Genomic DNA, 13,210 nt, shown 5'->3' on the forward strand with positions numbered 1-13,210 from the left:
TATGTGGTACAAAAAATATAATAAATGTACAACTGCTGGCTGGTGAATAAATCATCTGTCTTGCTATTGAGATACAAAGTCAGAATTTAATGAATATTTGAGAACAAATACATGAGTTAAATAATAGAATAGCTCAAGAGAATAGTAAAATAACTGTCTGTTCATCCCATGAGCGACATGAATGAAACAAGTGTAACAATATCAAATGTTGTGGAATTGGCACCAGAGTGGTCTCCATTACTACAGAAGTCCCATCCACTCCCCAAACATCCCTGTAACTAAATAAACCCAAATGAAATAAAAAAAAGTGGTTGAAATAAAAAAAGCGTCAACATTTGGTGATGAATTCTCAGTCCATTTGTATTGAAGTTCTTACATATTACAGGTAGAATATACAGTACATGATGTATACTGGTACACACACAGGCAATATAAAAGTGGCTAAATGTAAATACAAAGAACCGCATTTACAAAAGCGTATTTAATGATTCAAGTACCACTACCTTTATACTTCAGTTCTCTAGAGAATTCAAAAGCATCTGTACAAAATGTACAAGAATTGTATCCCATGCTGCATGCTAAAAGAAAATCATATTTCACTAAACACTATTAATGTCAAAGAAGAGAGGACTGTACAGTTTTAGAGGGAACACAAATCCTACAGTACACATAACGTCCATCAGGGAATTTGCAGGATTCATTTCTGGATTGGAGAATTTCAGTGCAGTCGTCTGATGTCTGAACTAAATCAAACATTTGTTAAGTGAAGTGAAGTGCTTTGGAACAACTCATCACATGAAATGACAGCGACTCTACAACTACAGGTCATCCATCTTGTGTGTGCGTATATTACTGGACGTTTCACAGACTGTCAAAAGGTTTTCTGCAACACTTGACAGCTCTATAGTTTCCAAATGAACTTCCTTTGACGTTTACTTGAAAGGTTAGTAGCTGGCATTATAGGGAAACAGAGACAGTGTTTAATTATCCAATACATTCATTTCAATCTTCGTCCTGCATAACAAGAGGTCTTAATAAGTGCACAGCAGGTCAGATGAACATGAACATTAAATGGAAAACTTAGTTTATGAAATTAAACTCACATTTTTACGTCATTTATGCTCAGAATCTTTCAGCAACAGCTATTCAATGCATTTATAGTCAGCTATTATCTATCTTTTCAGTATTTTGTATAGTTGTATGATGTTATTTTGACTCCTGTATCAAAACAGCGTGAGCTCCTGCACTGTAAAGAGATTCACCGGTGGCTTTGTGTAGTATGAAGCCACTGCGTTTTACCTAAGTTTCCATATTAAACTGAGCATTAACTTGGGTTCTTCTTTCAGGGAAAATCACATTTCTCCATAATTACCACCACATGACACAGTCCTGGCAAATCAACTGGCATACAATAGCTGCAATCGAATCTATACATTCAGATTATTGTAGAGCACTTTGATTTTACAACTACATCTTAACTTTTGAAAATCAGCAAAAATCAGAAGAGACTGAATCTACAAATTACCATAATCTCAACGAGCTATTTTTAACCGACATGAATCAGGACACTTCAAGGCTGATTACCTCTCTTGAGATGAGAAATGAAAATCATTCAGAGGAAAGAGATCTAGCATTTAAAAGTAAAAAAACTAATATATATTTAAAATTGCAGGCATTAAAAACATGTTTACTTGAATAATCACTGTACATTGTTTAACATGTCAAAGTCTTACCATCAAAACTGGTAAACATCAGTGGCGATTTCAGACAGGGATTTGTGCAAATAAGTAAAAGCATATTGCCATGGATACGCTGCTGAGAGTTCACTGAAGCAACACTTTGATATAAAAAGGATGCTTACTATCATAAAACAAATCTTATTAAGAAGAGGAAGCACTTACAAATATAAATGGAGCATTTTCAATGCACTCACCTCTTTACAACTCGGATGCAGCACACCTGTTTTTTTAAGAAAATGCCTTTGGAAATCTCTTGTCAGTGATATAAAAGATGAAAATAAGTGACAGCCGTAATGGCAGCTCTACATTCAGTTCAATTATCACTTTGATTTGTTACGACTTTGCAAATCCTTCCAATAATAAAAAGTACTGGACAGAACAGTTTAAAAAAAGAAAGAAAAAGTGAGGTTTGCTGTTCACGATTGACGACACGTTACATGTGACAGGAGTCCAGCTGTGGCAGCACTGACCGGCTCTAACGCTGATAGAGGTTGTCGGGGGGGGGGGGGTGGACGTCGTGTTTCCTGACCTCCTCAAGTCTCTCCGGGGTTTAGCACACGGTCTCTGAGTGCTAGTGGACGGAGTTTCTGCCGTGTCAGGGTTTTTGTGGGTCGTACTGCTGGTAGCGGTTTAGCTTGTCCGGATCGTTGGAAGCCATGTGGGTGAAATCCTGGAAAATGTCTTGGTAGGTTGCATCTCCTGCAAGAGGTAGAGAACACAAGGAATCAGCAACAGAAGAAAACGTAATAAAAGAGAAGTCAGACAGAATGGTTCAAACATTCGTCACACACAATGTTTACTGAACACACTTTTATCTTTTCAGGCCTGTAAGAAACTTTTAAATAGTACAATTTGAGAGGGAAAAACATGAATCATGAATTATCTCTTGCCATGGCACAAAAGCATTACAGACGTTTTTTTCCGTTCGGAACGAGATGATGTATCGTTTAATACCAAATGCAAGTATGACTTCTGATACTGAAATTGTAACTTTTGTCAGAGAAATCTGCATCTTCACTCTGCAGGATCGTAGGATATAACAACAACCCTCTGCAGAGTGGAGGGCTCATGCACAGTGACAGTATCATCAGAACAAGAAAGAAAAAGTGGGCCATACCTGTCAGAGTGCTGGCGTGGCTCGGAGTATGAAAGAGAACAAGAAAGAGAACAAGAAAGAGAACAAGAAAGAGGCAGACAAAGATAGGAAAGAACAGGAGAAGCAAACTAATGTCTGAAGGAAAACAGCCGGAGAGCTTTTCATTTGACACTTTACAATAACTGCAGATCGACTCAGAAAGAAAAGACAAGCCCACAGATTCATTTTTGTTAACAACTGTATTGTGTTTAAAGTGCAGGAGTATATGTACAAGAATACAGTTGTGTTGGCCTCAGCACCCCAAAGAAAGAAAGGGAACAGAAGAAAGGCACAAAACTCCGGGGAGGAGAGGGAGAAAAGAAAAATACAGAAACAAAGAGAGTGAATTTACAATGAGAGATAGACAGAAGTGGATCAGAGCAATGAAGAAGAGTGTGTTCGAGAAGAGAGAGAGCAGCAGTTCTCAATCTGTTCAAGTGTAAAATCTTCCCTTTCAGTTTTCTACAAGAGACAAATATTGATAAAAGAAACATTACTCTTTAAATACTTATAATTACATCTAAAAATATATATACACTCTCCCCCTTGAGATGTTGAAATGCCGCTCTGCACTTCTTCCACACACTCAATCAGGTGGGAACATCTGAGTCGAGGGAACTTTCATCTTAATTAAAGGGTGGATTGATGAGGTTAGTTCTCCCTCACATTACCCCTGAACACCCTTCATCATCCCCTCACTCATCAGCTGATTGGAGGTACTGATGAAGAGCGAGGCCCTTGGGTTTTAAAGAGGGCGAGCCGATGTCGGCAACAAATCCTCCCGCAAAGCAAAACAACTTGAGGGTGATTCAGAGAGGGGAAGCTCTTCAGACTCCGCTCTGCTAATGACAACCTGCTGCTGTTCCTCTGTGGTCAACGCTCTCATAACTCCTGTTGACCTTTCTGTAATGCAGGTTATAGTTACAAGCTTTTGCACACACTAAAGAATTAAGAAAAAAGATGAATTCATTCTGTGTCATTCAGGTCCAAAACATTTCTGACTGTTTTTCTTTTTTAAAGGATCCCAGAGGATATTCCACTTAAGAAAAAAAGGGCAGCAGTGTGGCGAATACTAAATCTAATTTAAAGTGGCACATCCAGCCCTCGGTATAAATGTTTCACTGTTTCAGGACAAATGGACGGCATTTCTGAGTGTAGCAGTCCCTCCTGTGGTCAACAAACATATGCATGACTACCTTCATCATACAATCTAAAATCATCCCCTCAACCACTTTTTAAAAACGTCATTAACCTGTGAGAACACAATCACAACACAACCAGTTGTCTCTACTCTAACCAACGACAAATCCCCACACTAGTCGTCGGCCAATCAATACATCACATACACCAGGCGCTGCTCTGTCAACGTGAATGAAGAGAAATGACCTTTTAATCAAAGTGCTTTGGCGACCCCCCCCCCAGGATTTGGGGCTGAATGGAGCGGGATGTGGGATAAAACTGGGGTCGATCATTCATTCTATCTATAAAACTCAAATGAGCTTTGCACTCATGATTATTCTTTTTTTTAAAGCTTCCTTATGATTAAGATACATATAGGCTAGGACCAGCAGGTGATATGAATATATACATGTTTCTACACTATTGCACTCTTGCTTGACGTACCACCCTCAGATGGTTTGTCTATATTTGAGTAAACCCCACTAATGTTCGATACAATCAAAGCGATGGCACTTAAAGGCCGTCATCGTCTTACAATTCTGGATTTCCCGTGATTACGGGCAATGAGCAAGCACATTTAACCAACTAATAACCAAGACACGTTATAGTCATTACAGGAAGTAAATACAGTACAATAATTCAAACAATAAGTTAGTGTGTGAACACAGAGCCCCTCATGGCGTCACCACTGTGCAACCAGTCAATCCCCACTCTGCTTATACTGCAGACTATAATGAAATGTATGTATGCACATCATTTACAACATATACAGTAAGCATACTATAACTAGTATAATCTTAATAAAAAAACAGTTCTAAAATACTTTTTGTCTGTACAGCAATGTCACAACAGCAAGATGCATTATAATTAGACAACAAACAGTTCTAATCAGTAAACAGGCCTTGAAAATGGTTAAGACTTCAAATGGAAACCTAACAATCGCAGGACAATGTACAGTAGTTGCATAACCCTTAAAGGAATGTGCATAAATAACTTCTGACAAGTCGATTTAAAATCAAACACACACTACGCCTCACCGGACTGGTCAGATAATAAAAAAATATCATTCAAAAGTCACGATTATTGCCAGAGAGTGACACTGACGCCACTTTGAGGTCACTGGATACTGGTGGCAGTTACTGGGCGGATAGTTTTTTGCAAAGATACTGTGACTGATAGCGGAGACACAAACACTCAAACAAGTATTTTATCCAAAATAAAAAACGAATTTCTCATAAGCTGCTATAAATCACAGAACTTCTCTTAAAAAGTGATATTATTCAAAATGAAAGGGAGTAGAGACAGATTATCTAGTCAAAAGTGACTTGAATGTTGTGCTATCAATAACTTTAAATGAGTAACAGTCACTTCATTGAAAACGTTGATGTTCCACTTTGGAACAAAACTCTTCAGAAATGTCCAGAGTCAATGGCTTTAACACGGTCACATTGACACAGTGTAGCACCTGATGCTAACCGATATTTGCCCACACAGGACAGCAGCACACAGGAGCAGCTCTGACAGAGTCGGGCTCAGCTAACTCTAATCAGTCTCCCTTCAACTAGAGCTCACTTCATAAACTAGTTGCCCTATAATCAAACCTCCGAGCATGACTTCTCTGGGTTATCTTTTGAAGTTAACTGACCCCGACTCTGAAACCTGGCTTCACATTCCCCCTGATGAGCCTGGTTTAGCAGTGTGTTGCCCCTGTGTTTCAATGACAGCGGACAGTTGTTAAGTCTCGTCCAGCTGCAGGCTAATAAACTCCTGCATGCACTTCCTGTACTGCATGTCGGTGGGGCTGTTGGTGTTATAATGACCTGACTGGCTGTAGGGCCCCTCCGCCTCTCGCATCTCCTCGTTCATCTTGGCCAGTCGCAACCTGAGAAACAGGAAGTAAGAGGTTATTCTCAGATACAATCAATAATAAAACTAAAATCACACAATGGCAGGGTTATTTTAATGACTGTTCTCACAGAAATACTCAACTCTGATCATAAAGACTAGAAAGGCAACTGTGTTAATAGAGGTAGAAGGATGTCCACTGCATTATAATGACACCTTGTGGTGGATAGTTGTTACTACTTGTTGAACTATTTCAACTATTACAGTGACTTAATACTCATTTTTTAGGAGCCGTTACTCCAAATTATTAGTCAAACTTTCCAAACCAATCGTATGAACCTTAACATTTGACAACACGATCAGAAGTCAGTCTTTTCTTAAGCAAGGCACCAAAACCCTAATGGTTACATGTATATGTTGCTGTGCTGGTGGTGTAGGTGTGTTTACAATGTGAAAGCTCAGACATCTCTTCAAGAATAAGATTAATACAAATACTATTAATATTAATAGCAATCATATCGATAACCAGAATAACACTCACAGTGTGACGATGTCTGCGTTGGCCGCTTCCACCGCTATCGTCAGGGGAGTTTTCTCATCAATGTCCGCAGCATTTTGATTTGCTCCTCTTTTTAAGAATAAACACACTTGCCTAAAACCGAGAGAAAGGTTTGTCATTGTCTTGAGCTCACATATAATCCGTGTTGCATCCCACTCTTCAAAATGCCCCAATATTCTCTGAGTATAAGTTTGTTGAAGTAATAATGATGATGATGATGTGAAGGACTCACCCTGTGTGTCCCAGCAGGGTGGCGTGGTGCAGCGGCGCTCGGCCCTGAGCGTCCTGCTGGTTCACATTACCTGCATTCTGGAGCAGGAACTCACAGGTGACCAGCGAACCCTGAAGGGAACCATTAGTGTAACAAATTAAAAACTTTCCAGTGAGAAAAACCTGCTTACATTTTAGATTAGATGTTTTGTTTCACTGGCAATATTTATTTTGCATACAAGTTTTACAGTATTGTTAGAGCCAGTATTTTGTTTTTATCATAAAGGTGACGTCTGTAGTCAACCAGAGCATAAAGGACTACAATTCCCATGGCGCCTCCTCTAAAGTGACAGTGATGGGCAACCTCCTAGAAAGAAACCGTCGGGGAACAGTTTTTAACCGTCCAATTACCCTTTAAGTTATCAAGTTATATATATAATAAGCCTTATCAAGAAAGAAAGAATACTTAAGTTGTTTGTTATTTTATTTTTGCCTATTTGTTTTGAATATTGTAAAGGCATCTTTTCTTTATTACATGTGTAAAAGTTTGTTATTTTATTTGGAGCAAAGTCATCGCATAATAACATCCAAACCATCGGAGGCCAAGCAACTCTTCAACTGTAAGTAGCACAAAGATAAAGGAAAGAAAACGAGTTAAAAATGTCTGTTGAAGGCGTCTAGTGGCTTGATAAAAACAAAACAAGGAAGGAAGCCACGACAAGTATATACCACACAATGTTCTTTAGCAAAAATACAAACTATAAAATCTCTATAAAATCTACATGAATTAAATCATTAAATGAGTGATAATAACATAGTATATAGAGTTTCCCCAACGCTCACCCCATGCACGGCCATGATGAGCGGCGTCCTCTTGTCGTCCTCCGTGTTGACCCAGTTGACCTCGGCTCCGTGGGCCAGAGCCTCCGACATGTCGGGCAGAGAGCGGGCGCAGGCGGCCCAGTAGAGCTGCAGACCGGAGCTGTACTCCTTCGGCTCGTAGAACACCATCTCCTTACAGGGGGAGGGGGGGGGCAGGGTGGCAGGCATTGCCATGGCCGGAGGCTCTGCAGCGTCTGAGAAGAGGAAGATGGGAGACATTTATATCAACAATTAATATGTAGATGAAAGTTCGGTTTGTCTGTGCATTGTAAAGCAACAACAGTTCCCCCTATAGATCTTCAAACTGTTTCTCATAAGTTCCAAACTTCGCCGCACTATACGTTGCTTTAAATTCCTGGAGGAAAGTCCTCCAATACTTCTTTTAACTTTTTTCTTTCTTTTCTCCAACATAGTGAAACATATAAAAAATCATCATATTTTTAGTAGTGATTGGGGATTCTTCTGGATATTTCTTTCTTTTTAGGCAAAAAGATAAGAAGCTTCAGGTCTTGAAATAGATCTAAACACAGTGGCATCAAAACGTGTAGCAACCCTTCAAGATTGGCCAAATCACTAGAAGGCTGTAATAGCTTAAATCAGAGTCCTGCCTTAAATATAGATGGTAGTGTGCAATATATGTCTTTTGTACACTAGCTTTTACATTTAATAGAGCACTTTGAATGTGTGTCTCTTTATTAGATATTAAAAGGCGTGGATATCTGTGTGATGACAGAGGAGGTGTGTGAGTGTGAGTCTGACCTGCGTCTGTCAGGCTGTTATTGGACGGGGTGTTGGCCAGCATCTCTCGGCTCCCATCAGCGCTGTTCTGGATGCCGCTGTCTGCACTTTTTACTGTAAAACAAAGAGTTTTTAAATCACGACTTGTCAAATAAAACACCATTCACTGAGTGTATGAAATAAAAGGAACACCTTCTTGCTGTTTTCAGAGCATCATGCAGCTCCTAAATGTTCTTTAATACTTTTAGTTAGTTTGTTATTACTAGATCATTTATTGAACATCAACTGGTATCTCCAGTACGATTGGCAGAAACAGCAGGTGGTCCTTATATTTTATACAGTGTACACAAACAAGTCCCCGGCTGAAATCAAGAGAGAGAACTGGAGACCTCCACCATCACCTTATGCTTCAGGACCCTAAATACCAAAAATATGATGAGACAAATACAATACAGACAATGACCAAAACCATGTGAGAGAAACACGTCCCAGCCCCGGGAAAAACAAAACATGGGATGCTCTGCGATGCTCTTAGCATGACAGCATGGTCCATTAGGAGGGTCTGGATGATGAAGGGGGAACAGAGGAGTGGATGGAGGGTTGTTAGTCCACAGCCCCGAAGTAGAAATTGACAGAGGGGGGTGATGAGGAGGGGGAACACTGAGCATTTAGTACTTACTGCTCCTGAGCTTGGCAGAGTTGTCAAAGTAGGAGAAGAGCGAGTGAAGCTCGTCAGCACAGAAGAGAGAGTCGCGGCGGGCCTCCGAGCCGCGGGCAACAGCTACGTTAGGAATCATGGGAGTTTGGAAATTGGAAGGTGGAGGGTGTAAATTGAGTGGCAAGGTGGGGGGTTACAGGGTTACAGGGTAGGCAGTGAGAGCAGGGGTTAGTCCAGGAGCACAGAACAGGAGAGGTGGAAGAAAGAGATTGAGGAAGAGGAGAAAGAGGAAGGCAGTAAGCAGAGAAAGTTAGACACTAGAGACACACTACGAGAAGCAATGGGAGGCAAAGAGGGCTTAGGCATATGCTGCTCACACAGAACATACAGTATGCTGGTGGGGGGGGGGGGGCACTTCTCCATGGCAGTACGAAATGTACATGGAGCGTACAATAAAAAAGGTGGCCACAATCACAAATGACACAAGCTTCGCCCTCTTGATGCAGTGTTTTGTTTTAGAAAGGACTTTAAAGATCTGTACAACAGAAACATCCAACCTCTTAAATCCTGAATACAATGTGTGGTACATTGGGGTTTGTGAACCTTTAAAACCTTTAGAAGATTAATTTGTAAAACAGACTTTATTTTCGGAGTATTCTTCTATATTCAAATTGGGAGTTATATAACTCTCCTCCTCATCCAAGTAACCAGTCATTGGATTTAGGGGAAGAGGACAAAGCACTTATCCAAATATGCAAAGCCATCATCAACTGACCAGTTATCAAAATGTACCATGACTTATCCAAAACTACATGTAAATACTTTTTTTAGTCACGACAGCTTTCTTGACCTTGTGGTATTAAATCTATCCAGCTTGAATTCAACACACTTTTTAGTGCCAGAAACCATCCACAGTCAGGATCAGTACAATTTAATATTGTCAGTTTGTTACTCATCAACACTCCTGGGTTAAATGTGTGTTATGTTTGTTCTTTTTTCTACTGACCTGCTTGACCAGCTCTCAGTTTTGGGGTGGGGGGTGGTGGTCTCGGGGGCAGATGCTCAGAGCTGCTGCTCAGCCTCTTCTCCTGTTTGCTCAGAGAAACCACTTTGTTGCGAAGCTCCTCGTCCGACGGCAGGCGAACAAACCGGCGGTCCACGTATTTGGCTTTGATGTAGGCCTCGACCTCGTGCCTGTTTGGAATAAAACGCAGATGTTTCTGTTTGTAAATAAGGGAATTATACTTTTTACTAGTTTAGCTACTTTAGCAATCTATTTTGTTGAAAAGATGTAAATCAAAAAGAAATGTTAACCATCAAGAGTGAAAGTGTCTTAAAGGTGGGGTAGGTAAGTTTCAGAAACCGGCTCGAGATACACTTTTTGTTATATTCCATGGAATGCTCTTAACATCCCGATAGCAATGAATATCTTAAGTGCTTTGACAAAAAATCCATTAAAAAATGTCATCTGTGGAAGCCGTAGTACTGTAAAAAGTACGACCAATCATTTTAGCCGGCCTGGCTAAAATAACTGGATGGCCTACCTGCCTGTCAGCCTTCCATCTGTGCACAAACTTATCTCGTGCCCTCATTGGTCATGTGCGCGTTCGTGTGTGTTGGAGGAGGGGCTCTGTAAGGAAGTGGCAGATTTTCTCCGGTTGTGTATTTTCAAATTCTAGCAATCTCGAGCCGGTTTCTCAAACTTACCTACCCCACCTTTAATACCAAGACCATACTGAATCTATTCTAATGAATTGCTCCATAAAAACGTCCTTTCAGTCAGATACAGAAAAAAACAAAATACCAGGAGATGAATTAAATAGGATATAGATGAAGGGCGAGAATAAGTGTGAAAATACCAACATGCTTTCTAGCAGCTCTGTACCTTGGATCTCCGGGCTGGGGTTTCCTGGCTGCCAGCTCCTCTCGTCGAGCCTCATAGATCTGATTGATCGCTCCGTTTCCCAGTTCACACATCAACTGTGAAGTTCAAGAAAAAAAAAGGTAATTTGTTATCATCACTTGATTCAACGTCAGACTTTCAGTTCAAACAGGATGGTTGTGTTTATTTGTTCATGTGCTCCCTAACCTTTAGAAGTTCTGGCTCCCATGTGTCCAAAGTCAGAGATCGCACCTTAGAGAAATGCACTCCCAGACTCCTGCAGGTGAAAGAGGCACACAAAAGAAAAACACATGGCATTGTTCATTTGGAATTTGTATATGAGTGGTCTACAAATGTGTAGGCTTAGCAGCATTAACCACAAAAGCATAATATGTAGAGAAGGTAGTTCTAAGAAAAATATGCATTACAACAGTTCTACGCCTGTGTTTGTAATATTTATGTACGTTCAAAAATCTATTACTTCTGTTGAGGCAAAGTACCAGAGAAGCCACAAATTGTGTTGTTTAAGTAAATATATGTAAAATATAAATGTTTCTATTATGTAATCCTACACATTCCTGAACCCACTCAGTTGAGAAATCACATTGAAGATGAACTACTTTTCTAGGTTGTAAAGAAAAGAATGGCTTGAATCCCTGGACACTTTTATTTTAATTAAAATGTGACCTGAATGAAAATGAAATATTTCACCCTGGTAATTAAAGTAATGAAAGGTCTTAAAGACATCCTGAGCAGGCTGGGTGTTCTACACACTGGGTTTACATTTCCTAAATCCCTCCAGACTAACAGTTTGTACAAAGCATTGAACACAGCCCTGGCGGGAAAGATATTTCGTAACAAAGCAAACAAACAGTGTTTTCCGGTTGTCAATGAACCAAAAATAACTCAAAATTAACTTTATTCCTGCAAATTAGAAGATTATTAAATAAAATATGCTGATACAAGGTTCCTCTGTTTATTAGCTTCTGTAAGTTTTCTGCTTTATCGATTAAATGTATTTTAGGGTTAGTGTCCATAACACTTCGATGTATGGGTATGTCTACAGCTGTTTGCTTTCTGTAAACAAAGTCTATTTTAATATACATGTTTCATAGTACTTTACCTGTGGATACCGGAGCACTGGATGCAGAGGGTGATGCCCAGGTTGATGCTGGCCCAGCGGGGGTCCGGCTGGCCGCAGTCGCAGCAGCAGGTGTTCCCCGGGATCACTAGGACCTTCTGCAGGGCGCTCTCTCCTTTCAGTGGTCTCTCCTTCGGCTCCCCACCAGAGTCCAGGCTTCCTGTTGACGTGGAAGACTTCCTGTCCAGCTTCTGACAGAAAGAGAGAAGGCACAGAAGGATGGGAAAAAATCATTAAGAAAGGATACATCTACCTAAATGAAACTTTGTCCCCATGGTGTAATGTAAACAGTGTAAACAGAATGTAAACTTAAGTATGGGAAATCAGTGTTACATAAATAAACAGTGTTAAATGCGTCGCCATATGATTTATTTATCTAAAGTATATGAGAACCCCTTGACTGTCCCCTCAGTGTTTCTGTTTTTACCTCGCCTTCGTCTCCCTTGTCACGGAAGGCGGTGGCGATGCTGTTCTGGACGGCTTTGATCCAGGCCTGACGCAGCTTCTCCGAGTCTGCCTGCATCATACAGCTCCTGTTGGGACAAACCACATCACAGAGCTGCTGAATATATATGTATGTGTGTGTATGTATGTATGTATGTATGTATGTGTGTGCGTGCTCGTACATTACTACTCCTGCCTCCCACCTTCAGTAACATATTCCAGTAGACTTAAACTTACTTGGTGGGCGACACCACTTCGAAACAGAAGCGCCGCTCCACGTCCTCACAGTGTTTGACGGTGCAGAGCCTCAGGTCTTCTACCACCACTGTGGGGTTGTCCTGAGGGGACAGCACAGCCACTTTGGTTAAACACTATTAATCAAACACACAAACAATGCTAAACACCTAACATTTACTGTAAAACACAATAAAAGGTGTAGATTAATGAAAAGTTGAAACAGTACAAATCCCAAACTATATTTTGCCATCATTTTTAATCAACTCCAGTTACTAGATGACTGGTTTGTTTTAAGCTGCTGTCAGGATGTAGGCATTTTTTCTTTCAAAACCAAGCAAAACCAAGGCGTGGTATTACCACCATTGAGAAACAAGGCATAACAAAAAAAATTGACTATTTTACTTTAAAGGGGACCTATCATGCAAAATGCACTTTTGTACGTCTTTTATACATGAATATGTGTCCCCGGTGTTCCAGGGAACTCACCAAGTGTCAGAAAACACAACCCTCTCTATTTTCCTCCATACCCAAATCTCTAAAAAAGGGGCTGCAACGGATCTG

General features: G+C 40.4%; 1 protein-coding gene across 3 annotated transcripts in view; it reads right to left on the minus strand.

The window, feature by feature from the left end:
* Positions 1-328: 328 nt before the first annotated feature.
* Positions 329-13,210, minus strand: part of LOC117496026 (arf-GAP with coiled-coil, ANK repeat and PH domain-containing protein 2-like) — a 48,132-nt gene continuing 35,250 nt past the window's right edge. Inside the window, exons 12-24 of one of the 3 annotated variants that reach the window (XM_034147699.1) lie at positions 12,650-12,750; positions 12,396-12,501; positions 11,951-12,159; positions 11,035-11,104; positions 10,831-10,925; positions 9,952-10,139; positions 8,967-9,068; positions 8,309-8,401; positions 7,511-7,743; positions 6,690-6,799; positions 6,440-6,550; positions 5,874-5,935; positions 329-2,438 (exon numbers count right to left, since the gene is read on the minus strand). In XM_034147699.1, coding sequence (XP_034003590.1) covers positions 2,335-2,438; positions 5,874-5,935; positions 6,440-6,550; positions 6,690-6,799; positions 7,511-7,743; positions 8,309-8,401; positions 8,967-9,068; positions 9,952-10,139; positions 10,831-10,925; positions 11,035-11,104; positions 11,951-12,159; positions 12,396-12,501; positions 12,650-12,750 — 1,584 coding nt within the window. In that variant the 3' untranslated portion in view covers positions 329-2,334. The remainder of the gene's footprint in view (positions 2,439-5,873; positions 5,936-6,439; positions 6,551-6,689; positions 6,800-7,510; positions 7,744-8,308; positions 8,402-8,966; positions 9,069-9,951; positions 10,140-10,830; positions 10,926-11,034; positions 11,105-11,950; positions 12,160-12,395; positions 12,502-12,649; positions 12,751-13,210) is intronic. The other 2 variants (XM_034147697.1, XM_034147696.1) reach the window with 2 other exon arrangements.

Source organism: Trematomus bernacchii, unplaced genomic scaffold (assembly GCF_902827165.1).
Source record: "Trematomus bernacchii unplaced genomic scaffold, fTreBer1.1, whole genome shotgun sequence".
NCBI classification, from domain to species: Eukaryota; Metazoa; Chordata; class Actinopteri; order Perciformes; family Nototheniidae; genus Trematomus; species Trematomus bernacchii.